This window comes from Phyllostomus discolor, chromosome 5 (genome assembly GCF_004126475.2).
Source record: "Phyllostomus discolor isolate MPI-MPIP mPhyDis1 chromosome 5, mPhyDis1.pri.v3, whole genome shotgun sequence".
Classification (NCBI taxonomy): domain Eukaryota; kingdom Metazoa; phylum Chordata; class Mammalia; order Chiroptera; family Phyllostomidae; genus Phyllostomus; species Phyllostomus discolor.
The window spans coordinates 14,555,367-14,581,373 of NC_040907.2; the positions used below are offsets into that span (position 1 = coordinate 14,555,367).

The 26,007-nt window shown below is 52.3% G+C and overlaps 1 protein-coding gene across 1 annotated transcript in view; it reads right to left on the bottom strand.

The window, feature by feature from the left end:
- The window catches only part of ASAP3 (ArfGAP with SH3 domain, ankyrin repeat and PH domain 3), a 45,261-nt gene extending 20,827 nt beyond the window's left edge, over positions 1 to 24,434 (bottom strand). The window contains 3 exon segments of the mRNA XM_028514054.2: positions 1,476 to 1,621; positions 1,717 to 1,789; positions 24,083 to 24,434. Coding sequence (XP_028369855.1) covers positions 1,476 to 1,621; positions 1,717 to 1,789; positions 24,083 to 24,211 — 348 coding nt within the window. The 5' untranslated portion in view covers positions 24,212 to 24,434.
- Between the last annotated feature and the right edge of the window lie 1,573 nt (positions 24,435 to 26,007).

Here is a 26,007-nt window from a genome sequence, read left to right on the forward strand (position 1 = left end):
CTGACCATGATGCTCGTGGCCTACGCTGAGCTCCCCTTTTCTCAGTCTGTGCCCTGCTGCTGGCGTTGCGTGGTATCGCCCTACACCTCACTCCCTGTCTCTCCCGCTAGACCGCGGCTCTCTGAGGCAGAGGCTGACTCTTCTCTGTGCTGCCAGCCCTGCAGTGCCCGGCAAACACCAGCTTGAGTGACACAGGGACAGAGAGGTAGACACAAAGGAGGTCACTGACTCAGCTGAACTCAAACACTGTGAGGCCTATGTGTGCCGGCCGGTATCTGAGGCGCTGCCCCTCGGAGGTGTAACGACAGACGGCAGTGCTGGCCAGCGCTCCCTCTGGAGCGGGCACTCAGCTTGTGTGGTCTTCGTTGCAACTCTGTGAGGCGGGTCCCCTTACTGTCCCAGTGTCACAGACACAGACCTGGGGCTCAGGCAGGCTGAGCGGCTCACCCAGGGTCACACACCCAGCGAGCAGCAGAGTGGGGATTAGAGGCCCCCGTCTAAGTCCAAGGTCCAGGGACTTAACCACAGAGCAAACCGCTTCTTGGAGATGGTGCAACCCTGCCGGCCCTGGAGGGCACTGGTGGGACTCGAGCCACCAGAGCTGAGGGCCAGTCCCAGGAAGCCTGGAAGGAGAGGGGCTTTCCTAGGAAAGGGGTAGCACCAGGCTTGTGCTCGGATGCTGGGGCCAGGCAACTTGGGTTCAGATCCAGCTGTCTGACCTCAGGTAAGCTGCTTAACCTCAAGTCCCAGGTTCCTAGCCTGTGAAGCGGGGGCAATAGCAAAACCAACCCCACCGAGCTGTGCTCCAGGATTCAGCCAGTTAATACATAAGGTCCTGGGACCAGGCCTGCACATGGGAGGAGCTTCTATCTCAGGCGGCCTCGAGGCAGGGACTCCTGGACAGGGTGTGGGGAAGGGGGAGGCCGTTTCAGGAAGGGGCCTGAGGCCACTGGGCACTGTGCGGAGATGAGAGGCTTGTTGAGACACGGCAGGTTCTAGGCTTTGAGGACCAAGCAGATGCGGTCGGGAACGCAGAGGACAAAGAAGGTGGAGGGGAGGTGGTGGCATAAAAACAGGAACCCCAGAGTCTGTGCTCTCTTCTCCCCCACCTCCTCCAGGGAGCCCTCCCTCCTGTGGGGCTCTTCCCTGCTGCTGAGACCCCTCCGGTCCTGGATAGTCACCACAGAAGACAAAGAAGAGGATAGAGAGGAAGGAAGGAAGGAAGGAAGGAAGGAAGGAAGGAAGGAAGGAAGACAGAGAAGACAGGGGTGAGGAGTCACAGAGGAAGAATGCAAAGGTAGGTTGGAACTACAAAGGGGCCTGAGGTCATGGGTCAGAGGTCAAGGGACACTAGAGGTCAGTGACAACTTAGGAGAAGAGTGGAAACCAACTCTTTCCTATCCAGGTTCTTAAGCCCACTGGATTTGCCCCAAGCCTGGGCTAGAGGCTGGCTAAGAAAGGCCCAGGGTCCTCACCAGGTTCTTGAAGAGTGCAGCCACCTCACGGGTGAACACGGCCAAGTTCAGGAAGCCGGTAGACAGCTCATGACTGTTTTGGGACAGGTGGCTATTGCCTAAGGATTCCACGGCCTCTCGGTACTGCTCCTCGTTCTCCACGTGGCCTGTGGAGAAAGGGAAGGGAGCTCAGAGTTAGCTCCTGTCTGGGGCTGGGGAAGGGGCGACCTGGCCAGGCTGGGCATCAGGCGGGCTGACTCACCGAGGCCAGAGCTGTGGATGGCCCGCACAGCCTTCTTTATCCTCTGCAGGATGGCCTGGTCTCCTTCCAGGATCTGGAAGCAAACGTGGACAGAAGTTCAGGGATGCCCAGCTGGGAGGGGTGCCTGACTCCACAATCCCACCCTCCAAACACAAAAATAGAATTCCGCCCTGGCTGGCGTAGCTCAGTGGATTGAGCGTGGGCTGCGAACCAAAGCATCGCAGGTTCGATTCCCAGTCAGGGCACATGCCTGGGTTGCAGGCCATGGCCCGCAGCAACCACACATTGATGTTTCTCTCTCTCTCTCTCTTAAAAAAAAAAATAGAATTCCCTCCATAGGTCCCCTTGCACCCTCCACCAAACATAAACAGACCCAAAGGAACCCACAGACCAGTCACACCACTCCAGGAGGACCACAGACTTGTCCCCAGGTGCAGTGCAGGCGGTGTAAGCGTAGTGATTCTGATGTATGGGCATCACGGGATATGCCAGACCTGGCTTGGGTCTCGGCTCTGGCGCTAACCAGTGTGTCAACTTAGACAAACCTGTTAACTTCTTTGAGCCTTGGACGCCCTGTCTGCAAAACTGTGGACTCAAGGAGTTGCCGAGGGAATGAATGACTTTATGAATACGTACAAAATGCTTAGCAAAGACCAGGGAGAGAACATGGACATCGCTACATTCTCAAAGACATAGATGGGGGCAAGCTTGTTCTCCCAACCCCAGGCTCAATAAGCAGCCGCGTGAGGACGAGGAGCAGGTGCAGGATACCACGGGCAGGCGGTGAGATGGGAGAGGGCAGAGGGCACACACTCAGCACCCCACGGGAAAGGACTGGTGGATGACATCGGGCAGCCTCGAAGTGCAGGGGCGGCGGCACAAACGGCAGACCAGGGAGGGGGCAGTTGTGATGGCAAGACGCAGGCCTCCCAGGCCCACGGTGGGTTTACCCGGTATGGAAACCACCCCTCCTCTGCTGAGGTATGGAAGCTGCCAATCTCATGAAACCCTTATGCAGTACATAGCTGAGTTGGAATGCAAGGGCTGCAAAGGGCCCACAGACCCACAGATGAGGAATGTGAGGCCAGGAGCGGGGAGGGCCGTGCCCAGTCGCACGGTGGGCAGGCTGCATAGCTGGGCTCCCGGGGGTGGCCCGGGACAGTGCCCCACCCACGGCCCCGCCCTGACCCCAGCCCCACCTGTTTTGTCCAGTGACTAAAATGGGATCAGAGTCTCCTCTCCAAAGAGTTATTACACCATAACGAGAGTTAGCAAACACATTGGAATGGTATCTCCGAAGATTCTAAACATCGCTCACAGAGGACGTGCGCAGGGCAGAACTCAGGGGCTAAGGAGAGCAATCTCAGAGCCTGGGGCGTGTGGGAAGCCTCTGGAGGCGGGGGTCTGGTTTTGAGGCCCAGCTCCACTGCCCAGACGCTGCGTGACCTCGGGCCAGCTGCCGACGCTCTCCGCGCTTCCTGATCAGCTATCTGGAAAGGAGGGGAAATAGTGCCTCCCTCTCAGGCTCGTTGTGGAGATTGGTTTGTGTGTGATGATGCACAGAAAGGGTTTACACGGTGCTTAGCAGCGTGTCCTCCTTGAATAGTACCTGTGATCCTTATCAGCAGCTGCTGCCGATGATGAAAAGGTCCATCACATTCTGAATGCTTTTCCTACATAGATGAGAAACCTAATATTCTCCGCCTTGAGTATGAACTTGAGACACTTTCACGCTTGGAACCCAGGGAAGCCCAGCGGTTGTGAACAGGGCTGAAGGAAGAAAGTCAAGGACTTAGGGAGACTGGGGAGAGGGGCCATGATTGAAGCAGCTAAAGAACTAAGACACTTCTTCCTGGAGAGACAAAGACAGGAGGAGAGGACACGGACATCTCCTTAGTTCCCAAAGACGTGGCCGCCAAAGCCCTTGATCCCCACCTTGAAACCTGAAAAGGAAAAGCTAGGAGGTGATTAACTTAAGGAGCTGTGACTTCACTCCAAAAGTCAATATGAGCAAAAAAGATATGAACGAATTCCAAGGAGATTTAGAAAGCTCCCTAGAAGGTCAATCCGTGTGCTTAGCCTACAGAAAGTGCTCAAAATTGTTTACCTAAATGAATGGTAGTCGGCAGAGCCCTGGGGCACGGGCCTGGGAGTTCCAAGTCCATTCTCTAGATGCCTTTTGGAGATTTTCCTAGCCCACGAGGCCCCTTCTCTGGAAACTGCCTTCCTCCCCTCTGGAGGTGACCCTTTGCTGCCTTGTTTGTTCTAGTCAGAGTTCACTGGGCCAGGGTGGACACCTGCCCCACGGTGGGCCAATCAGATTCTGTCTCCAAGGGATTTGGAACTGGGCTCTGGGAAGCGAGCTGACTGATTGGAAGTGCTCAGGCTGGGACGTCTTGCCCACCACGTGCATGAAAAAGGAGTCAAGCAGGCGTGTAGAAAGAAGCACGGGACGCACACTCCCACAGAAGGGCAGACGGAAGGAGCTGCCCTGGTTTCTGGTAACATGTCAGCTCCTGTTATATCGAGTATCCTGTCGCTCGGAGCTGAACCCGGCTGTAAGCGGTATAGACAGGTTAGTCACCCTAATCACCCCACACACTGTCCCCTGATGGCCTTGTCAGACATATATGGGAAACAGCCTCCCAGAAAGATCCTGTTCCTGTCCCTATTGCTCTTCACAATCAAGGTTCACACAGCTATTCACTCATTCATTCAATTAGTTATTGAGTGCCTGCCGTGCATCCAAACCCTGTGTAAAAGACACAATTGCAGCTGTCAGCACATCTCCATCTAAGGTGAGAAGGAGCCAAGTAAACAGACACTTGTAAAGTAACATGACTAGGGCACAACGTCAGATGGACAAGGTGCCTGGGAGCCCAGGGGAAGCAGAGCCACGTCTGCTTAGGAAGGGCAGGGAAGGCTGCCCCGGTGCTGTGATGATGCTCAACCCCAGGACAGGGCCGGAAGAAAAGAAACTAAGAGACGGGCCGCACTGTGAGGCGGGCAGCACGGGGAGCACTGGGTGTAATGGTGGGATTGCTACAGGAGGGAGGCTTGCTCTGGGAAGAATGGGCAGGGAGATGAACATAGTTCGCTTGTTTGTTCCTTTGTTCGTTCGCTCGTTCATTCATTCATTCATTCATTGACTCCAACAAGCATCTATGGGTGCCTCTTTCAGCCAAGCACGGCCCCTTCCTTCCAGAGGCTCGCAGATATATAAACACACAAGTGCCTGAAGGGGGCACAAGACGGGAGAATGCTCATCACCCTCTTCTCAAGAAAATATCTGGAAATCATTCACACCAGGGTATAAACGATAATACCTACCCTCTATGACACAATGGGCAAAGATTTAAGCTGAAGAACTATAGTTTTTCCTTAGGCTTCTATTTTTCTTTTTTTTTAATTTATTTCATTTTTTAAAAGATTGTATTTATTTATTTTTAGAGAGGGGAAGGGAAGGAGAAAGAGAAGGAGAGAAATCAATGTGTGGTTGCCTCTCATGCACCCCCTACTGGGGACCCAGCCTGCCCCCCGGGCATGTGCCCTGACTGGGAATTGAACCTACGACCCTTTGGTTCACAGACCAGCACTCAATCCACTGAGCTCAGTAGCCAGGGCAGAACTATAGTTTTAAGGAGGGACTTCTGATCACAGCCTGGGGATGGGTGTCGGGGAAAGGCACAGGGGTGTCCAGCAGTGATGAGTCACAGGCTGAGATGCTAGCCCCAGTCTCCTCCAAACACTGTCCCTGGGAGACACCAGCCCGACCGCTTCTCCAAACCTCCTCTTCTTTCAAATGGGAGAAAAATCATGTAATTTGGGGGGGAAAATCCATTTTCCACTTAACTCACAGAGTTACTCAAATTCCCAGTCAGGGCACATATCTAGCCAAGGCTTGAGGCTTTCGGAAAAAATGAATCTGGTCCCTACTGTGGTTTGTGCTCTGCCCCTGTGTGAGGTCGACCCTTGTTTCCCGAGCCTGAGCCCAGACAGGCCAGGGGAGAAGCCAGGTCTGGAAGTAGGTGGCTCCGTTTAATCCCCGATAGTCAGTCATTCTCAGAGTGGGGTCCCTGGACCAGCAGCATGTCCATCACCTGGGAACAAGTCAGAAATGCAAAATCTCTGGCCAAATCAGATAATCTGGGGTGGGGCTCATCAATTTGTGGGTTTAAAGAAATTTTTAAATATGGCCCCGACTGCTGTGGCTCTGTCGGTTGGGCGTCGTCCCACAAACCTGGGTTGTGGGCCAGGTCCCTGGTTGGGGATGTGTGAGAGGCAACCAATTGACGCATCTCTCTCGCATTGCTGTTTCTCTCCCAGTCTTTCCCCCTCCCTTCCCCTCTCTCTAAAAATAAACAAATAAAATCTTAAAATTTTTTTACATGTGTTTATTGATTTGAGAGAGAGGGAAAAAAAAACCATCTCTTGGTTGCCTGCCCTATGCACCCCGACTGGGGATTGAAACTGCAACCTAGATATGTGCCCTGACTGGGAATTGAACCCCCAGCTTTTTGGTGAATGGGACGACGCTCCAACCGACTGAGCCACACCAGCCAGGGCTCCATTTGTGTCTGAACAAGCCTTCTGGGTGATTCTGATGCACACTAAAGTTTGGGAACCACTGACCTAATTCTACCCTTCTGAGGTGCAGTGATTCATCATCGCTGAAAGGATGGGGCTGGCCCCAAACTACGTGGCTTTCAATATCTGCTCTGGTAGGTACTTGCTCTGACTGCTCTGTGCCTCAGTTTCCCCATTCATAAAATGAGGATGATAACAGTTCCTATTACACAGGGTTGTTGGGGAGATTAAATGAGTTCACATAAGTAGGATGTGTGTAGCACTATTATTTGAAAGCTAAAAATGTTATCTATTTCAAAACTAAATTTAGTTTGGCTTAGGAAATTTTCAAGTTTCCTTGAGCTAATTAAAGATACCCCCCGCTCAGCAAGATGTGGGACCCACAGGTGCAGAGGGGCCAAGTGAAACCTCTGCCCCTGGGCGGCCGCAGAGAAAGATGTCACACGTGCTGGCTGTGTGCCAGGTACGTTACTTGTCACTCTCCCAGCCACGCTTTACACTTTAGAGCTGCAGCTGTCAGGAGAAGGAACATGCCCAGGTGTGTCCAGGTCAGAGAATGCTGAAGAATGGCAGAGACGTCATTTAAACTGAGGTCTGGCCAATCCAGGGCCAGTGTTCTTTCCATACCAACAAGCTGCCCCACAAAGGTGAGGGGACACGGCTTCTTTGATCCTAGGACCAGATCTGACTCTGAACCCCAACTCCACCACCTCTGCCATATCCCCTCAGCATCTTCTCAAACTTCGGGGAGGGAGGAGGGGGGGAGAGAGAGGGACAGGAGACCCATCCAAAGAAAGCAAGGCTGACCACAGTGGTGGGGCCCCAGCTACCAATGCTCCGAGGGCTTTCCTGCTGAAGAGAAACAGATCTGTTCAGGGGGGCCTTGGCGAGCATTCCCAGGACCATGAGGTGGAAGTTAGGGAGCTAAAATCAGAGTTCAGCTCAACCAGAGGAAGAAGTTCCTAAGGAAGAATCAAGGATCCCTGGAGGGAGTGAGCTTCCTGTTGCTTGAAGTATTTAAGAAATTCAGATCCTAGTCAGTGATGCAGGCACTGGATTTGTGGTTACTATGGATGATCACTTAGATTTCTCTCCAAGCCGAGTCAGTGGCTCCCTGCAGGAGCCTGCGCAGGCCCTGGAGAAAGGCAGGTAGAACACAGAACACCGGGGACATGTCTGAACTTGGAAAACCAATTGGAGGCCTTCAGATAGCCTTGCCTGTCCTGTCCCAGACAAAGCCCGAATTCCAGCTGGTGGCACTGCCCCACCCCACCCAAATCTCTCTCTCTCTCTCTCTCTCTCTCACACACACACACACACACACCGTGCCCTGGCTCTCTGGTTTCTCTTCTCTGCAGCCAAAAGCACCGTAGATGGCACTACTAGGTCCATGCCCAGCTGTCCTGCTTGGACGGGCCTTCTGCATGGGCCTCCTCCTGGGTCAGGATTCATCAATAGGACTCATTCTTCATTCCTGTGATCTCTCAGAGCCAGCTGTGGTTACCATGGAGACCCTGCCAAGGGGGCAGAGTTGCTAAAGCTGAGGCCCTGGGAGCTGTAGATTAAATTCCACTATTAGACATTCACTCCTTTGGACTATTATTAGGCATAGGCACCACATTGGTGGCACCATTAGTAAATCATACAAACAAAAAGGGGTGGAGAAGGACATGGGACCCAAACTGCCTATAATTGCCTTGTTCAGTTCCAGTCTGTGGGCCCCAGGCCCTGGAGGTCCATGCAGTTATCACCAGGGCCCTGAGAAGCTGCACTTACCATGAGCACTATAGGTCAATAAAAAAAAGTCTCCCGCCCTGGCTGGCATAGCTCAATGGATTGAGCGCGGGCTGGGAACCAAAGTGTCCTAGGTTCGATTCCCAGCCAGGGTACATTCCTGGGTTGCAGGCCATAACCCCCAGCAACCGCACATTGATGTTTCTCTCTCTCTCTCTCTCTCTCTCTCTCTCTCTCTCTCTCTCTCTTCCCCCCTCCCTCCCTTCCCTCTCTAAAAATAAATAAATAAAATCTTAAAAAAAAAAGTCTCCCAAGTCCATATGACCAAATGTGTATGCAGATATTATGATCAATAAGACCTAGAAATTTGTAAAAGCACTCTTGAATTCATGATAGCTTTTTGTCCTTTTCCATTTTTGATCAATCAATTCTAAAAGTACAACTGCTGAGGAAAAGTTAATGAAACCTTGACATTGAAATGGGGTTCAAAGGAGCTGGATCCCAGCTCCTTTGATCTTTGACTCCGATGTCCACAAAAGATTAAGTTATATGTGCATGCCAAATGTGAAAATTAAAACACGATATTTTAATGAGCAAACTAAAAGTTAGACTTAAAACATTTAATAAAATGATATATAAAATGCAAAGAAAACAGCCCTGGTTGGTGTGGCTCGGCAGGATTGAGTGCCAGTCTGTGAACCAAAGGGTCGCCGGTTCGATTCCCAGTCAGGCACACCCCTGAGTTGCGGTCCACATCCCTAGTTGGGGGTGTGTGACAGGCAACCGACTGATGTTTCTCTCGTACATGTTTCTCTCTCTGTCTTTCTCCCCACCCTTCCCCTCTCTCTAGAAAGAAAGAAAGAAGGAAAGAAAGAGAGAGAGAAAGAAAGTTAGGATGATTATGAAACAACTGAAAATCTGAAAAGAGGATAATTGACAATTTAGGAATTACTGTTAACATGTTAGGGTACAATAATAGTATTGTAGTTATGTAAACAAAAAAGTCTTCACTGTTTACAGATACATATTGAAATATTTAAGTGTTATGATGTTTGGAATTCGCTCTGAAATAAGGTGAGAGTCAGGGAAGTAGGTGGGGATGTGGAGAGAGCAGATGGAGTTACAGGTGAATGGGGGAGCAGTTCATCATTCCGTTCATTCTGTTCTGAATACTCCGAATTTTCCCTTATCAGAAAAAAATGAGGGCTAGTAGATGAAAAGATAAAATTAGCAAAATATTAACCGTTGAAGTTGTGTGAATCTACTTTTGGGTATGTTTAAAATTTTCTACAATACCAAGTTAATAAAGAGCCTCTTATATTCAGGAGAGTTGGGAACCAAGAGACTAAATTACCTGAAACTCATCCTTGACACCTTAGCACGTTGATCTGGCCCCTTTCAATGGACAGCTGTCTGGGCACGGACGGCTTTCAACAGAGGGGCGGGTGGGGAACAGTGGGTCTGGAGAAGTCAGCCTGGGGGCTTGGCCAGGACCGGTGGAGGGCAAGGGCCAGGCGGGAGGGTCCTTGCGGGGGAGGCAGAATGGGTTTAGCTGACCTGCTGGCTAGAGGTGACCGCCGAGTGCCGTGGCCTAAATATTTACAAAGAGGACACACTGTAGGGAGAGCGCAGGATGTAGAGTGAGGAGACCTGGGTTCAATTCCAGACCCAATTCCTTACCGGCTCTGAGACGCTGAGCAAGCCCCTGCCTCTCTAAGCGACTCTGAACCTGCAAAACGGGAGTGCCAGCCGCTGCCGCTCCAGCCCCCTCCCGCTGCCAATCAAACCGCCTGAAGACAGAACGGACACTCGCAACCCGGGCACATGTGAGCCGTCCTGTTCACGTCACGTTCTGAGTCTGCTTTTTCTCATCCACCTGCCCAACCACCAGATCCAGAGCAAGGCAGGGAGCCCCACAGGGCCCTCCCTGGGTGGCCGGCAAGGAGGGGAAAGGGTGGGACTGAGAAATATTTGCTTCCAGGGCAGTCCCAGCGCAGCTCCACTCCCTTAATAGCGTCTCCTCCAGGATCCCCAATCTGCAAACCTGCTCCTCTCCACCCAGTGGGGCAGAGGGGGAGCGGCTGGGGTAACGTCTCTGACAGAGTCACTGGCACATAGTAGGAGCTCATCCAAACACGCTGAGTGTCTGGCTGCACTCGCAGGGGCTGGGAGAGGGAGATGCCAGGCTCGGGCGCTGCCCTGAAGGTGCTCACAAGGAGACAAGGATACACACTCGCTAAGGGCTGAGGAGGCCCTGGCGAGCCCGGAGCAGCAGAGAAGCCTGTGCGGGGGTGCAGACAAGGAACACCCACCCCACCCTGGGATGGAGTGATGCTACACCAGAGCCTTGAAAAAAAGGACACCGATGAAGCAAAGTAGGACGGGGAAGATGACTCAGAGAGGAGAGGCACCGCTGCTGAGTCCCTGGTAGGAGTGCTGGGCACATTTGGGGACTGGCCAGGACTTACTGGAGCAGGCGCTTACCTGGACTGGAGGGGACATGGTGAGGGCTTGGACTGACACGCCGGGAGGCCATGCTTACAAAGAAAGCTGCACAGATGTTTCTATATCATCCCTACCACGTGTGCCAGGCTCATTCTAAATACATGGCATACTTCATATTATTGCGTGTGATCCTGTCAACATCCCCGGGAGCTTTTGCAGATGAGGAAACAGGCCCAGGGAGGTCACAGCATTGGCCCAGGCTCACACAACTAGCAAGGGGTGGGACCTGGGCTCAGGTCCAGCGTGTCGTGCTCCGGAGTCTGTGTTTTTAGTCCAAACCTCTACCTGTTATCCCGTAAGTGATGGGGGCGCTCCTGGAGGGTTCTCAACAGGAGAGGAGCGACTTGATAAATGCTGGTGGTAGAAAGGTCAACGCTGGGGCTCAGCGGCAGACTCTCGTCCAGGTGGGAGAAAGGGGTTGCGCCTTGTCTACTAGGCAAAACAGGGTGATGGGGAGCACAGCCCAGTCTGGCCCAGAGCTTATCACCCAACAGGAAGGACTCAATCCCGAGCTCTGAGGATGAGTCCACTTACTAACAGGAACCCGACCTCCGCCCACTTACTGAGTGCTGGCTTTGGGGCAGGCACCTGGTTTATTCCTCCCAGCTTCCCTGGGAGGTAGTTATTATCCTCCTCCTTTTACAGAGGCTGGGGCAGGTTAGGCAACTGGCTCAAGGTCACGGGGTGGCTCTAGGAAGCACAGAGCCCTCTGCCTCCAGAGTCCTCTCTCTACCACACTAGGGCAAACCACAAGGTAAATGCGCCCTGGCTGAGCCCCCATTATCTCTGTGAGGATTGCCGTGAAGATTGAGTTAGGTCACATTGTGTCCAACGGTGGATGCTGGGCGTTGAGAGGCAATGCGGACACACTGTGAGGGAGGAAAGTGCTGAATTTTAGACCTGCGCCTGCCATCAGCCCCTCTGAGCAAGTTCCTTTCTCCTCTGCCTCAGTTTCTCCATCTGTACAATTTAGAGCTGACGGACATGAACCCTAAATACCCTTTGAGGTCAAGGCTCTGGGACTCAAAGTCAAGGGTAATCATACCTGCAAGGCTGCTCCAACCTCAGCCACCAGCAGGAGCAAAAGTCTCCAAACGGTTTTCATCTGGAGAAGCCCCCAGCCCCACACCTGAGAGTCCATGCTGGGCCAGTCGGGAGGTGTCAGAGGCGAGCAGGGCTCTTCCCAGCTGCCCTTTGCACACCCATGTGGGAGGGGCAGGCCCTGTAGTGGCTGTACTGCAGGCCTGGGAGCCAGGACCCAGGGCCAGCCCCAGCCTCTGGTGTGATCTCGTAAAGTCTCCCTCCCTCCCTGGCCTGACTCCTCATCCCCATGGACTGAAGAGGTTAAGCGGTGACGTGGAAGGCTCCTGCCAGCTCTGACATTTGTTATTTCAGGATCCCTCGGCCTCTCACTCTTTTCCTTCCTGCACTGCTGGAGCCCGTGACGGGCCGTGCGCCCCTCGGTGGGGCCCGCACAGACCTCTCCCCAGCCGGGGAACCTGTCCGACCTCGCCAGCTCAGCCCCACCAGCCGCCCCTTGCAGGGTGGTGGGAAGCGGGGTCGCAGGAAGGGAGCCTCACCCTCATCATATGCTGAGGCCTCTGCAAACCCCAAGTTTCCTGGCCGGGACTTTCCTCGGGAGACTGCTCAGCAGGGATGAGCTAAGAGAGCAAGAACTCTGCAGACAGACAGCCCAAGATTCCAGTCTGACCCCGGTCTGGCCCCAAGCCCTGAATTCCCCCCAGCTCTGGGGAGAGCCCAGCCTGCCCTCCTGGACAGAGTGGCAAAGGGTCCCGTGCCTTCCCATCCTCTGGGCCACCTTGCAGGCCTGGACGAATCCCTCCCTGCCCCCACTTGGACTTGATAACCATCGCTAATCCCTTAAACCCCAGACCCGTCCAACTTTTTGTAATTTCCTCAATTTGCCAGATCTTTATTCCCACTGCTCCCGCTGCCTGGAGAGGCCTCGCCATTCTGCCTAGTAAACACTTCATCTTTCCTGACTCAGCTTGAAGGTCACGCCCACATCTTCCACACAGAACTGACCCCTCCAGAACCCACCTCTCTGACCTATATGCCCCCCTGTGCCCACTTTAATCAGGGCGCTCATGGCCCTTATTTACGCGACATGTCCGAGTTCTGAAAACTCCAGAAGGGCAGGGATTGGCTCATTTGCTTTTGCATCCACAGCATTCAGCATGAGAACCAGCACACGAGCAGCAATAAATGTTTATGGAATGAATGAATGAGTAAATGAATGAATGGATATTAGCAAGGCCCTATGGGAACACGGAAAAGACAGCAGGAGTTAAGGACTCCAGCTTTTACGTCACACTGTCATGAGGTCCAGATTCTGGTTCCAATTCTTAGTTGTGTGACCTGGGGCAAGTGACTTAGTTTCTCCAAGCCTCTTTTTTCCCATCTGTCAAGTGGGACAAGAAGAGCACCTGTCTTACCAGACTGGACGTGAGCAAGCTTTGAAGCACCTGACCCAGTGCTGGGCATACAGGGCAGCTGCATGGTAGCTGTCCTGCCCCACAGACGTCTCTGTGTTCCCGGGCCCCGAGTCACACACCCCCCAGGCTGCTGAGTGGCACCACCTGGAACACTTAAAAAAGCAAGTGTGCCAGAGTCTCATGTCAGGCCCATTAAACCAAAGACTGTGGGGAGAGGGAGGGAGAGCCAGGCATCACCAGTGGAGTGAGGAGAAGGACCCCCAAGTGCTTGGGACCGCCCAAGTCCAAACCCTGGTTCTGCCACTTACTGCTGGTGGAGTTGCCAGATTTAGCAAAAATGAATACAGGACATACAGCTATGGTTGCATTTCAGATGATCAATGAGGAAGTTTTCAGTATAAGTATGCCCCAAATTTGCATTGGGCATCCTGTATATTACTTGGCAGCCCTGTTTGCTATGTTATTTTGTCTCTCTGTGCCCTTGTTTCCTCACGGGGATTATACGAATCAATAAATGGAAAATGCTTGTAACACTGCTTGTGTTTGCCATCCCTACTTTTATTGCTTTTAAGGCAACCCAGACGACATGGAAGAGCCTTGGGAACATCACGCTGGCTGAAGGCAGCCAGACACAGCAGGCTCCGCGGTGCAGGGTTCCACGGATCTGACACGTCCGGAACATGCAAACCCACAGAGGCACAAAGCTGCCAGAGGATGGGGGAGGGGGGGAGTGACTGCTACCAGACACCGTTTCCCTTTTGGGGCTGATGGAAACGTTCTGGAATTGGTGTGACGACTGCACGACACTGTGAATAAAAACCCCTGAGCTGTAATCTTTAAAACAGTTGAAATAGCGGATTTCACCTCCGTTTCTGAAAGTCTACCTAAAAGCAACCCAGGGAATTACCACGTCCAGCCAGGACTGAGAACCGCGTAGGCTCTCAAATGTCTGGCGGAGAAATGAATGGGTGGGGGAGAGGCAGGGCAGGGCGGAGGGAAGAACCTGGCTTGTCCAGAACTAGGTTCAGTTCCTCGTTCCCAGACACCCCCAAGGTTCACGAGAGTCCTCCTGCTGCTCCGGCGCCAGGGCTGCCTGGACAGTTGTGGTGCTCACTTGTGGTAACGACCTCACCCCCGTCGCCGGCGTCTCCCCTGCGCTCTGTGTGCTTCCTGCTCTCTTCAACCACCCCACATGCCGGTCTGCTTGTGTTTGTAGTAAAAGGGAATTTTTTAAAAAGTATTAAGTATCTATTATGTGCCAGGTATATGCTAGGTATTTCACATATAACCCCCTCAAAAAACCCCATAAGATTGGTATTATCACTCCTGATTTGCAGCTGGGGAAACTGAGATTCAGAAAGGCTGAGTCACTTGCCCGAGGTCACATGACCGGCAGGAACTGAAACCCAGGTCTGCGTGATTTCAGTCACTGTACTGCCCAGACCGCAGCCACGGGTCCATAGGCTGTGGGCTGACAATCAGTTTTTCATGGACTTGAGTCCTTCTTCCCAGATGAAGAAGGGGATTATATGAATCAATGTTTGGGAAATGCTTATCACCTGCCATCTCCAGCTCTCAGAACCTGCCATCCCCATGCTCTCAGAACCATGCTCTGAGAACCTGCCATCCCAACTTTGTACACAGGGGTACTCAACAAATAGACTTGAATTACTGACCTTGAGTGGGCCCACAGTAGCTCGCCACAACTGTTTTCACCCCGACTGCTCCTCGGAGTCACGGGGGAACTGCCAAAATGCTCCCTTGTCCAGGCCTCACACCTCAGAGATTTCTATTCAGTAGGTCTCGGTGGAGCCTGAAGTTCTTAAAATGGGGTCAAGGTCAAACCCCAGCTGAGTTAGAGAACGTTTAGCAGCTATTTCCAGCTCGGCCTTCCATACCTTCACCCTGAGGCCCAATCACAATGTTCCCCAGACACGCAGGGCCTGGAGCCTTGCCCCAGAGTCGTGGGGAACCCACTGTGCCTCCATGGGCCTCCCCAACTCCTGAGCTCTGGGCCCAAGCCCTGGGCCCGCCACAGGGACCGCCTAGCTCTAAGGACTAACCCCGCGCACGTGGTTTCATCGCGCTTCTCTTTACTGTGCTTCGCAGATGTTGCGTTCTCTACACATTAAAGGCAAGACCCCCCACCAGCAAAAGGATGATAATTCACTTCATTGCCAGACTCGCTCCACTGTGGTCGTCTGGAAGCAAGCCCTGAGTATCTCCCAGGCATGCCTGCACCACCAAATTACATTTGAGGGGAAGCATTTTCCTTCCGCTCTGGCCTAAAGTTCCCAAATTTGCCTATGTCACCTCACTGGCCAGAGACAGCTGAACACGAGGAAAGAAATGAAGCACAGAAGACTGAAATTCGGGGAGGGGAGGGGAGGAGAGTCTGGGAGGCTGGACTCAAGGCTGACGACTCCGGGAAGACCCTCTGCCCTTGCGCAGAGCCCGCTGGTCTGGGAAGAGGCTGGGCTCCGAGGAGCTGGATACTAAGTCCATCCTGGAAAATTCTCTGGGTCCAGGTCCCCGCTCCCCTATGTGGGGGAGGACTTCTCATCTGCCCTCTCCTGCGATCAGTCCAGGCTGGTGTGGAGGGGAAAACAGCACTAAACTGGTTCTTAAGGGCATCGGTGACTTCTGTGTTGTCAAAGCTGGGGGTCCTGTCTGCCCTTTTCTTACTTTATTTCTGGACACGAAGGCAGCGTGGGACAGAGCTCCCTCACTGAAACACTCCTCCCCCGGCTTCTGAGCCACTGTGCTCTCTCGACTCCCCTCCCTCCTCTCTGGCAGCCCCTTCTCAGCCTCCTGCATTAACTCCTCCTCCCATCCTAATCTCTCAACACTGCAGCTCCCCGGAGCTTGTGCCCAGGCCCTCTTCATCCCTCTCCCTGGGTGATCTCATCCATTCCCACAGCCTTAAACACCAGCTAATGCAATGGACTGCCTGCATGAGCAATCTCCTGGTATTCCTTTTTATTTATTTATTTACTTACTTACTTTTTTAGAGAGGGGAAAGGAGGGAGAGAGGGAGACAAACATCAATGTGTGGTTGCCTTTTGTGTGCCACCTACTGGGGAACTGGACGGCAACCCAGGCACGTGTCCTGACTGGGAATTGAACTGGTGACCCCCTGGTTCATAGGCTGGCGCTCAATCCACTGAGCCACACCAGCCAGGGTATGGCATTCTTGCTAAAATGATGATTCCCAGATACCCTCCTGCATGCTGGCAAACCTGCTAAGTATATTTGGCTTTCTTTTCTTTTCTTCTTCTTCTTCTTTTTTTTTTTTTTTTTTTTTTTGTTAGTCTGGGAAATTACCTGCTGCACAAGTCTTGGCAAAGTTTGCCTCCTATAAAAGCTGGTAAGACCAAATTCTTGCTTTTCCAGCCTCCCTTGCAGCCAGGGTACAGGTGTATGAGCTAGGCTTGGCCAGTTAGAGACACTCACTGGAAACTGTGAGTCAGGAGCAGAGAGGGTCGAACATCCATCCTTATGCTGGGGGCAACAGCACTGAAGGTGCCCAGTCGCCAGGGCCTGGTGGCGGTGCAAGCTGTGACATTTAGTATGTAGTAGCAGTGTCCTCGCCAAACTGGCTCAGTGGGGTTGATTTTGGCTGAGATCCTACCTGATGCTTCACCCCAGTCCCCGGCTTCCCAGAAATTGTGTGAACTGCTGAATATTCCCTTTCAATGAACTCCTTTTCTGTTTAAATCAGCTCAGGATGGTCTCTGTTACTTGCAATAAGAAGCCCAAGTAAGATACAGCTAGTGGATTGGACTCTCTGGGAATGATGCCAGGTGACTCTTACACAGATGCGAGCTTGAAACCCAGTATCTCAATGCTGACAAGTCTCAAATGTGTATTTCCAATCCACTCCTGTGATCCCCACACTCATATATCCAAACGCCTTTTCGATATCCCGCTTGGATGCCTCACAGGCCTGTAAATGTACACTCAGAATTCTTGACTTTCCCCCAAAACCTGTCCCTCTCCCAGATTCCCCCTTCCTGGGAATGAGGAATTCCCCCTTCCCGCTCCCCCATTAGGAATTTGGGGACCATTCTTGACCACTTCCCACATGTACTCCATCAACGCATCTTGATGTTACTTGTCATGCAGCCCTTAGCAACAGGTACGCAGTCTGAGAACTGAGTCGTTCGAAGATTCTGCCCTTGTGCAAACATCACAGAGGACACTTACTCAAACCTGGATGGCGGAACTTACACACCCCTAGGCTCTATGGTCCAGCCCACTGCTCCCGGCTACAGGCCTATGCAGCGTGTTACTGTACTGAATACTGTAGGCAATTGTGAACCACTGCGCTGCAAACCACTACAATGGCTATGATGTCACTAGGGAATAGGAATTTTTCAGCTCCATTATAATCTTATGGACCTCCATCATACACGGCCCACCACTGAATGAAGCATTGTTAAGCACTGAGGGATTGTACAGTGGACCCTTGAACAATATGGGGGTTAGAGGTGCCAATCCCCACATCCCTGCATGGTGGAAAATCCACATAAAACTTTGGAATCCCACAAAACTTAACTAGTAATCATCTCCTGTTGCCTAGAAGCCTGGCTGATAACATAAACAGTCAATTCACACATATTTTGTGTGTTACATGTACTACATACTATATTCTTGTAATAAACTAAGCTAGAGAAAATGTTACTAAGAAAAATCATAGGGAAGAGAAAAATACACATTTACAGTATTTATAGAAAAATATCCCTGGCTGGCATAGCTCAGTGGATTGAGCGCGGGCTGGGAACCAAAGTGTCCCAGGTTCGATTCCCAGCCAGGGTACATTCCTGGGTTGCAGGCCATAACCCCCAGCAACCGCACATTAATATTTCTCTTTCTCTCTCCCTCTCTCCCTCTCTCCCTCTCTCTCTCTCTCTCTCTCTCTCATCTCTATCTCCCTCCCATCCCTCTCTAAAATGTCCCTCTCTAAAATGAATAAATAAAATCTTAAAAAAAAGAAAAAAGTTAAAAAAAAAAAAAGAAAAATATCCTTGTAAAAGTCCATGCACACTGTTCAAACTTGTGTTGTTCAAGGGTCAACTGTACCTATAAAATACGTGTAGAACCTGCCCACCTCTCTCCCCCAGCCGTGGCCCTGTCCACACCACCATCATCTCTTCCATGAACAAGTACAACAGCCTTCTGGGGTCCTCTCCTGCCCCCTCCCACCTGGTCTCTACACAGCAGCCGTATGTCTTTCTGAAATACAATGTGGGTCCGACTGCTTGCCTGCAAAATAAATAAAGTCCAAGCCCGCCATCAGGGCTTCGAAGGTCGAACATAATCCAGCCCCCACTTAGATTCCCAGACTCAGCTGGCGCCGCCCTCCCCTTTGCCCATCACTGTGCTTCCGCTCCTCTGGACCGTTTCCAGTGTCACCAACCAACACTGTGGGCTCCTCACTGCCTCGGGGCCTTTGCTTACGCTGGGCCCTCCCTCTGCAGCACCCTCGCAACATTATTCTCTACAAATGCTCCTTTATGGTTTTCGTCTTTTATTTACTTTTTATTCAGCCAATGTGTCCTGAGCACCTACTATGGTGCCATGGTGAGATCCATCCTATTCTCCTGGAAGTCAAATAACTAAGTGAAAAATCAGACTTTTAAGAGAGGAATGTTACAAACAAATGCAAATTTTACCTATGATGTATGCTGCAAAGGAGAGAGCTTTCAGGGAGAACCGAGCCAGGGGAAAAGTGGAGAGCCAAGCCAGGAGGCCACGCGGTTCTGCAGGGGAGAGGTGGCGGTGGCTCGGACCAGGGCAGAGTGCAGGGAAACGGGCAGACCGCAGCCATGCTAAGAATGCGAAACTGATGACCCTCCGCAGTGAAACGTGCATGTGGGGTGCCAGACTTCTGGATTGTGTAACGGAGTAAAGGGAGATAGAACTCCACGGGGAGGGGACGCTGGAAGGACCAGCCTGGGGGAACTTAGTCAAGAGTGTGGTTTTGGACAGGTTGAGATGTCCCAGGGAAATAGCCAAAGGAGCAGTTGGACGTGAGGGTTTGGGCTGGAGGTCCAAATGAGTGAGTCATCTAAAGGCGGGAGAGGACTGGAGCGTGGGTGAGATTGCCTGGGGTGAGGTTCTTTCTGCATCTCTAGCGTGCATAGGGATGTGGACACAGGACCAAACCTCAAGGGAGGCCTTGGCCAGGAGGACGAGCCTTCCTGCCACTTATCATAACGTGCAATTACTGACTTGTTTGTTTACTTGTTTACTACCTGTCTTCTCCCGATGACATTAAGCTCAATGGAGCATCTCTTTTAATGAGCTATGTGTTACCCAGTGCCTAAAACAGGGCCTGGCATGAAACACTCCCCGGACTGCATGCTGGCTGCCATGTTTCTCAGTAGGACTGGCCTTAGCCATTCCAACATGATTGGATCCACGGGTCCCTACCGCCCAGCAAAAAGCCCAAATGCCTAATTAGCATTCAAGGCCCTCCAAGTTGTGCTGTAGCCACTGAGCTCTCCAATCCATGTTTTAAATCCTCTTACACCTGAGCTTTCCAAACTGGGGTTCATCTACACCTGGATAACTAGGTGGGCACAAAACAGGGTGAGTGCAGCGCCTCTCCCCGGATCCTAGGTTGTGCCAGATGAAGCGGAACTGCCGTGGACACGTGGGGGGACCCTTCCAGGCCCCGCCCCTCTTCTCTGAGAAGTGCACCCCTCCCACCGCTCCACAGTGTGTAGATCTCTACGCCATGTTTACCCTGCCTGCATCTATTCCTCCATGGCCTCTGTGGATGAAACCAGGGTGGGGACCCGGCTTCTGGAACCAATCCAGAACTGGGCCAGGCCACTAGCCTCTCTGCCAAGAACTTGGATGTGGCACAGCAGACTGGCTGGATTCCCTTTAGGGGCTGGACCAGTGTGGTCGCGTGAATGTGGGGGCTGAAGGTGCCTGTCTTCCCCAGGAGACAGTGTTATGCCTTTGGGGGTCTGTGTGACGACAAGTGACTAAAAGCGCCGTCCAGATAATGCAGAAAGAAACAGAGGCAAGAGACAGAGAGAATGATGAGGCAGGCGCCTTTGTTTCTGACCAACTTCCCAGCCTCCGCGGAGGCCCTGGGGAGTTTCCAGCCTCCAGCGAGGCCCTGGTGAGGTCTCCTGTCGCTGACAGCTCCTCAGCCCCCGCAGCACCTCTGGTTCCTTAAAACAAATCTCCCCGCCACGTAAGCCAGCTTGAGAGGGGTTCTAGGTTTCGTGCACACCGTCTCTAAGATCACATAATTTCTATTATTTTCTTGTAAAACAATTACAGACCAAGCGGAATGTAAAATTCACAAGAACAGGAAGAACTAAGAATAAAGTCCTTTCTAAACAAGATTCAAGAAAAGCAAAAGTCACAAAGGAAAAGATGGATTCCACTCCGATAAAATTTAAACCCGTGGATTGTAAGACATGACTCCAATGCAGGCAAATACTCCTCCCCACTACCACTCCCCCCTGGGTAGTGTATTCCTCTCCGAGGGTACACACTGGGGCGCGCGCACCTCCCCAGCACGTGCCTCTGGGGAGAGTATAGGGATTGTGAGACACAGTCAGAGGTGACTTTAGACTTTTCAGCTATGTTTGTAAATTTTTTAATGAAAAATTATCTTTTGTATAATTAAAGCTTCATTAAATCTCTCTTTCTCTCTCTATATATATATAACACAAGCCTTGGAAGACCCCCTGCTTACGGTGGGACTGCTTCACTCGAGACCCACTAGGACACAGAAGTTGACTACCAGTGTGAGACGCATGACACAGCAGGAATTCTCAGCACTGGTCCAAAGGCCTTACTTGGTTCCCGAATACGCTTTCCCCCCACTATTCTCAAGAAGTTCTTCACTTAATAAAGTTCTTCCCGCCCTGGCTGGTGTGGCTCAGTGGATTGAGCAGCCTGAGAACCAAAGGGTCGCTAGTTCAATTCCCAGCCAGGGCACATGCCTTGGTTGCGGGCCAGGTTCCCTGTTGGGGGTGTGCAAGAAGCAACCAGTAGATGTATCTCTCACACACCGATGTTTCTCTCCCTCTCATTCTCCCTCCCTTCCCATCACTCTAAAAATAAATAAATAAAATCTTGAAAAAAAAATAAACTTCTTTCCTCCTTCAATACCCATCTAGAAGTGTCACTTCCTCCAGGAAGTTCTCCCTGATTGTACCAACCCTCACTGCTCTCTCCCGGCCCCACTTATTGGCCTCTTATGGTACTGACTGTACCTTTCTCTGGGCACTCAGAACAGATTCCTAGGGTTCCTACTTATCTCCCTAAGATAGGCCACATCTCCCCATCCAGCCAGCAAAAGAGAGCAGCATCTTAATGTCCTTGGTACCTAGCACGGAGATGGCATGAAGGAATGGACAGGCCTTAGAGTCAGACAGACCCACTATGGGATGCAAGGCAGCTGCCTCACCCTCCCTGGGCCCATTTTCACTTGTGTCATTGTAACCACCAATTAGATGAGGGATGTAAAGGGGCCGGGACAGGAAAAAGGTGGTCGACAGGATGATGACCTGTCTTCTTAAGATTCCCTCATATTTCTCCAGTGTTGCACAATTAAAAACAAAAAACTTTAACAACCCAAAGAGGTAAGCAAGGAGGGATGAGCAAACCCATTTTGAGCTTAAAATAACTGAGGTTCAGAGAAGTGACATGGGGAAGACAGGCAGCTGGACTTTAGAAGGAAAGAGAATGGGACCAGGGGTTAGAACATTCGGGCAGAAATGCCAGAGTTCTTCCCCTACCCAGCGGTGGGAGCTTGGACTATTTCTTGTCCCCTTGGCACATCAGTTTCCCCATCTCAAATAAGAGCCTTCCTAGGTGGTCTCTATCTTGAAGGATTCCTCCACCCTGGTATTCTAGGTTCCTGTGACCTGTCCAGGGCCCTTCCCAGCAGGGCTGCAAAAGAGGGTTGCAAGTCCCAGGACAGAGACTACCAGGAAACCAGCTGGGATTGGAAGACCTGATTTAAGAATCAGTTGCATTTTGATTCAGCCAAATTCAACCCCCTTCAAGCCTGGGGGTGGGTTAGTCATGCCCAGAAAAGGAGAAGGGAAATGCCAGCTTCAAACGACATGTAAATATAAACACAAATGCAAAACCAAACAGGAAACTTCAGGAAAGTCCAATCCAAAGGTCAGATTCTAACTTTTGGGGAAGTGAAGTGCTGGAGAGGAAAGCTGTGTTTGGGTGCCACGGGCTCGCTGTTGTGGCAATGAACCTTGTGTACACAACACCAAAGTCCCAAAGGCAAAGGAGACCCGGTTTTGTAGGGACTGAATTGGGGCAGGCCTGAGCCCTGACCTGGGCCTGCTTCGGCCCCCAGGCCTATCCCAAGGCCTCCCCCAGCCCCTCCAGGCCCACGCAACTGCTTACTCGCACCAAGCCAGGCGAGGGCAGATGCACGGGTATAAATGGCCATTTCTGTCCCTTGATGAAGGGTTCATAGTACAGCCTCTTCTCCTGCTCTGGCTCTGATTTAACATTTTAATGAACAACCCAGAGAGGAATGTGAACTGTGACAACCCCAGGGGTACCAATGACAGTGAACTCTTCTGGGTCATGAAATGTGAGACTATGGAGACCAACCTCAGGGCGCTGTCCCCTCGGGATGAGGCTCTGTGGCAGTTTTCCTGTTAGCCTCGCAGTAAAAGACAATTCATATTCTTAGGTGGTGGACTCCCAACTACCGGTTCTGCCCAAGGAAGGAAGCCAAAGATCATCGACTGCCTCTCATTTAAATTGGAACCTGTATCCCTACTACGTGCAAAGCACTAGGCTGGACTCTGTGAGGGAAATGAACAAAAGAGACCCAGGCACTGGCTAAAGAGGCCCATCAGTTAACCCAATCATCATTCCATTGATCAAGACACATGCCTGACATGCATTGCCTCGTGTAATACCACAGCCCTGTACGGTAAATATTATTATCTCCATTTTACAGATGCCAAAAGCAGGGCTCAAACAAATCAGGTCACATGCCCAAGCACACCCAGCGGGCAAACTGCAGAGCCAGAACTTGAACTCAGTCTGCCTCCCCCAGAGTTGGTGCTCTTTCCACAACCCTCCATCACCCACGACAAAGGGACAGATACAGACTCTGAGACGGGGGGTTCTGCCTGCCAGAGGAAAGGGGGAAGAGAAATTTTCCAAGAGACTGACTCGGGGTATCATGAACTACTGAGCTTTGTATCAGCTACACAGTAGGTGCTCAATACTCTTCCGGTGAAGGATGGAAGGTGAGAGGCATGGCCGAAGTCCAAAACATCACCCAAATTCAGGGCATCCTCTGAAAGGGAGCTGCAAAGACACATTTTTTCTCTTTTGGCCCAGAGCTGCAGGGTGTCTGCCCTAGAATATTCCCTGCAGGGGAAGCCCGGGAAAGTGCAGCAGGTCGGAGAGGAATGAACTCCGAAGAGCAGGGGAATGGGGTGGGGCAGCCTGTAGGGGTGAAAGAAAAGGCCTGGGACTCGCTGCTGGGAAAGACAAAGAGGAGAGGGGAGGGAGGTGGAGACTAGAAACTTGCCAACAGCCAGGCCAAGGTGAACCCCAGTCTCCTGGCGCCTTCTCATTCGCATTCATTCCACAAACCCCAGCCAAATCTCAGAGCCAGCAGCCAGGGGGAGGGGGCCTCCCTGTAGCCGGGGAAGAAGTAAGTTCATGACTGAGGCGGGAAGGCCTGCTTCCCAGAAGGGGAGTAACTTGGGAGCCAGACTTGTGGGGCTCCGAAGATGGAAATCCAAACAGATGTAGTAAGGAGCTGAGCAAGCACATGCGATGGTGCAGGGCACCAAGAGCATGGGGGGTATGTCCCCCACCTGTGAAGTCTGTCATCGAGGGGACCTCGAGGCCCCCCACAAACTGTCCCTCCAGCCCTCCCCAAGGCCTCGACGGCGAGTGAAGACGCGGGTGTTTGAGATGCACTCGGTTCTCACAGATCTAGGGAGGGAGCAGGTTTCTGGGAAGCGGTAAGTGCCCACACAGCTCTGGTCACGCCAGTGAACTTCAAGGCGAGGCCCTGCAGGGACCCCGGACCCTTCCCTCCTCAGCCCCCTCACCTCCTCCCGCGCCAGTGCTGCCCCCCGGCACCGGGACATCCTGGCGGCGAAGGCGGCGGCCCCGGCCGGGGAGCTGAGGTCCTCGGCGGTGACGGCCAGGAACTCTGCGACGCTGAGCTGCTCCGGCATGGTGGGCGCGGGGCGGGGGCTCCGGGGCTGCGGGAGTGGGGTGCGGGGCGCAGAGCGTGCTTGATACTCAGAGCTCGGCTGGGCTCACTGCACTCTGCGGGCGCCGTCCAGGCCTCCGCACGCCCCACCCCCTTCGCGCCGCCCCGCCCCTGACTGCCTTAGCCGCGTACCGCCAAGTTCTCTCGCGTCCCGGGAGCCCCGAGCTTCCCCACCCAGTTCTCTCCTCGGCCCCGCCCCGGCCTTCGAGCCTCCCTTCCGAGCTCTGCCAGAACAGCCGTCTCAGGCCGTACTCTTAGCTCCTCAGCCCCGCCCCCTGGCCTCCCAGCCCCGGAGAGCGCTGCCCCTGGCTCATTGCCCCGCCCCTGGCCTCCCGCAGGGCTGATAGGCCCCGCCCCTTGTCTTTCGGCCCCGCCCCCGACCTCTCTTTCGAACCTCCCCCTGCCCGGAGCCGCCCTCCGGGCCCCTCCAAACTCCATTCCCTTTCTTTCCTCCCCTTGGCCTCCCAAGTCTTTCTCTTTTCCCATCCGCCTCCCTTCGTTTCCATCCCCTATGGCCGCGTCCCTTAAGCCTCCACCCCCACCTCCACCCCAAGCCCTGCTGGCATCTTTGTCCCGCTCTACCCGGAATCACCCCATTTCTCCCTGGGTCCACGCACCCAGCTGTCAGCCTCCGGTTCCCTGTGCCGTCGGGGCCGCCCACCCTCCTTTAGGCTCGGCCCCTAGCGGAGTGCCCCGCCTCCAGGGTCTGTGTAGCTAGGAGCCCCGGGGTAACTGTGTGATTCTGGCAAAATGTGATTCCTTCTTGGAACCTCTCCTTTTTTGCAGAATGGGAAGTCTCATGCTCCCTCTGTTATAATGTTGCGAGAAAAAAAATCTAACACGTGCGTGTACCCAGTAAGTGCTCGGTAACCCTCTCTTCACCTGGCCTTCTCACCCACCCTCTTCTTTCTTCCTGGGCTTAGTCTGGTGCCTTTCACCCCTCAACTCCCCGTCACTGTCCCTACCAGGCTGAAGATGGTCACTCCTAGCCATGCACTAACTTCTTCCTCTTGGTAATCACCTGTATCTTTAGATGGATGACGGATGGGGTCTGAACAGAAATCTGCTTTGATTTAGTTCTGGACCCGGAGGCCCTCTTGAAAAGATTCCTTCAGGTGAATGACCAGGGGAGCACCGAGGTGAAGAACACTGGCCTTGGAGTGTGCTACATCTAAGTTCCCATCCTGGTGCTGCTGTTGACCAGCTCTGGGCAGCTGGGGAAACTGCTTGCTTCTCTAAGGCAGAATGTCTTCTTAAAATGGCCAATCGTCTTCTACCCCATAAGGTGACTGAGAGAATTGTACAGTTTGCATAAACAAAGAAAACTTGAAAAGATGTATACTAAAATAGCACCATCTGAGGACATTATGAGTAATTTATTTTTCTTTTGGCTAATTGTGCATCTTAACTTTTTTTATAAGGAACATAATACTACTTGTGGAGTAGAATTAAAAGTTGAAAAAATAGGTACAATCTGGGGGAGGAGACAGGACAAATGGCTGTGAAATACAACTCTACTTCACCCCTCAGTCGCCTTTCAACCAACTCCTGTCTGTTTTCAACCCCAACTACCCAGAATTATCTCAAGGTCAACTAGGATCTTCCCTCACAACTCAACAAGCACTTACTTCTCTTGTTTGACTTTGTTCTTCCTCTGTATTTTTTAAATATTTTATTTATTTGCTTATTATTTATTTAGTTATAGGAGAAGGGAAGGAGAAAGAGAGGGAGAGAAACATCAATGTGTGGTTGCCTCTG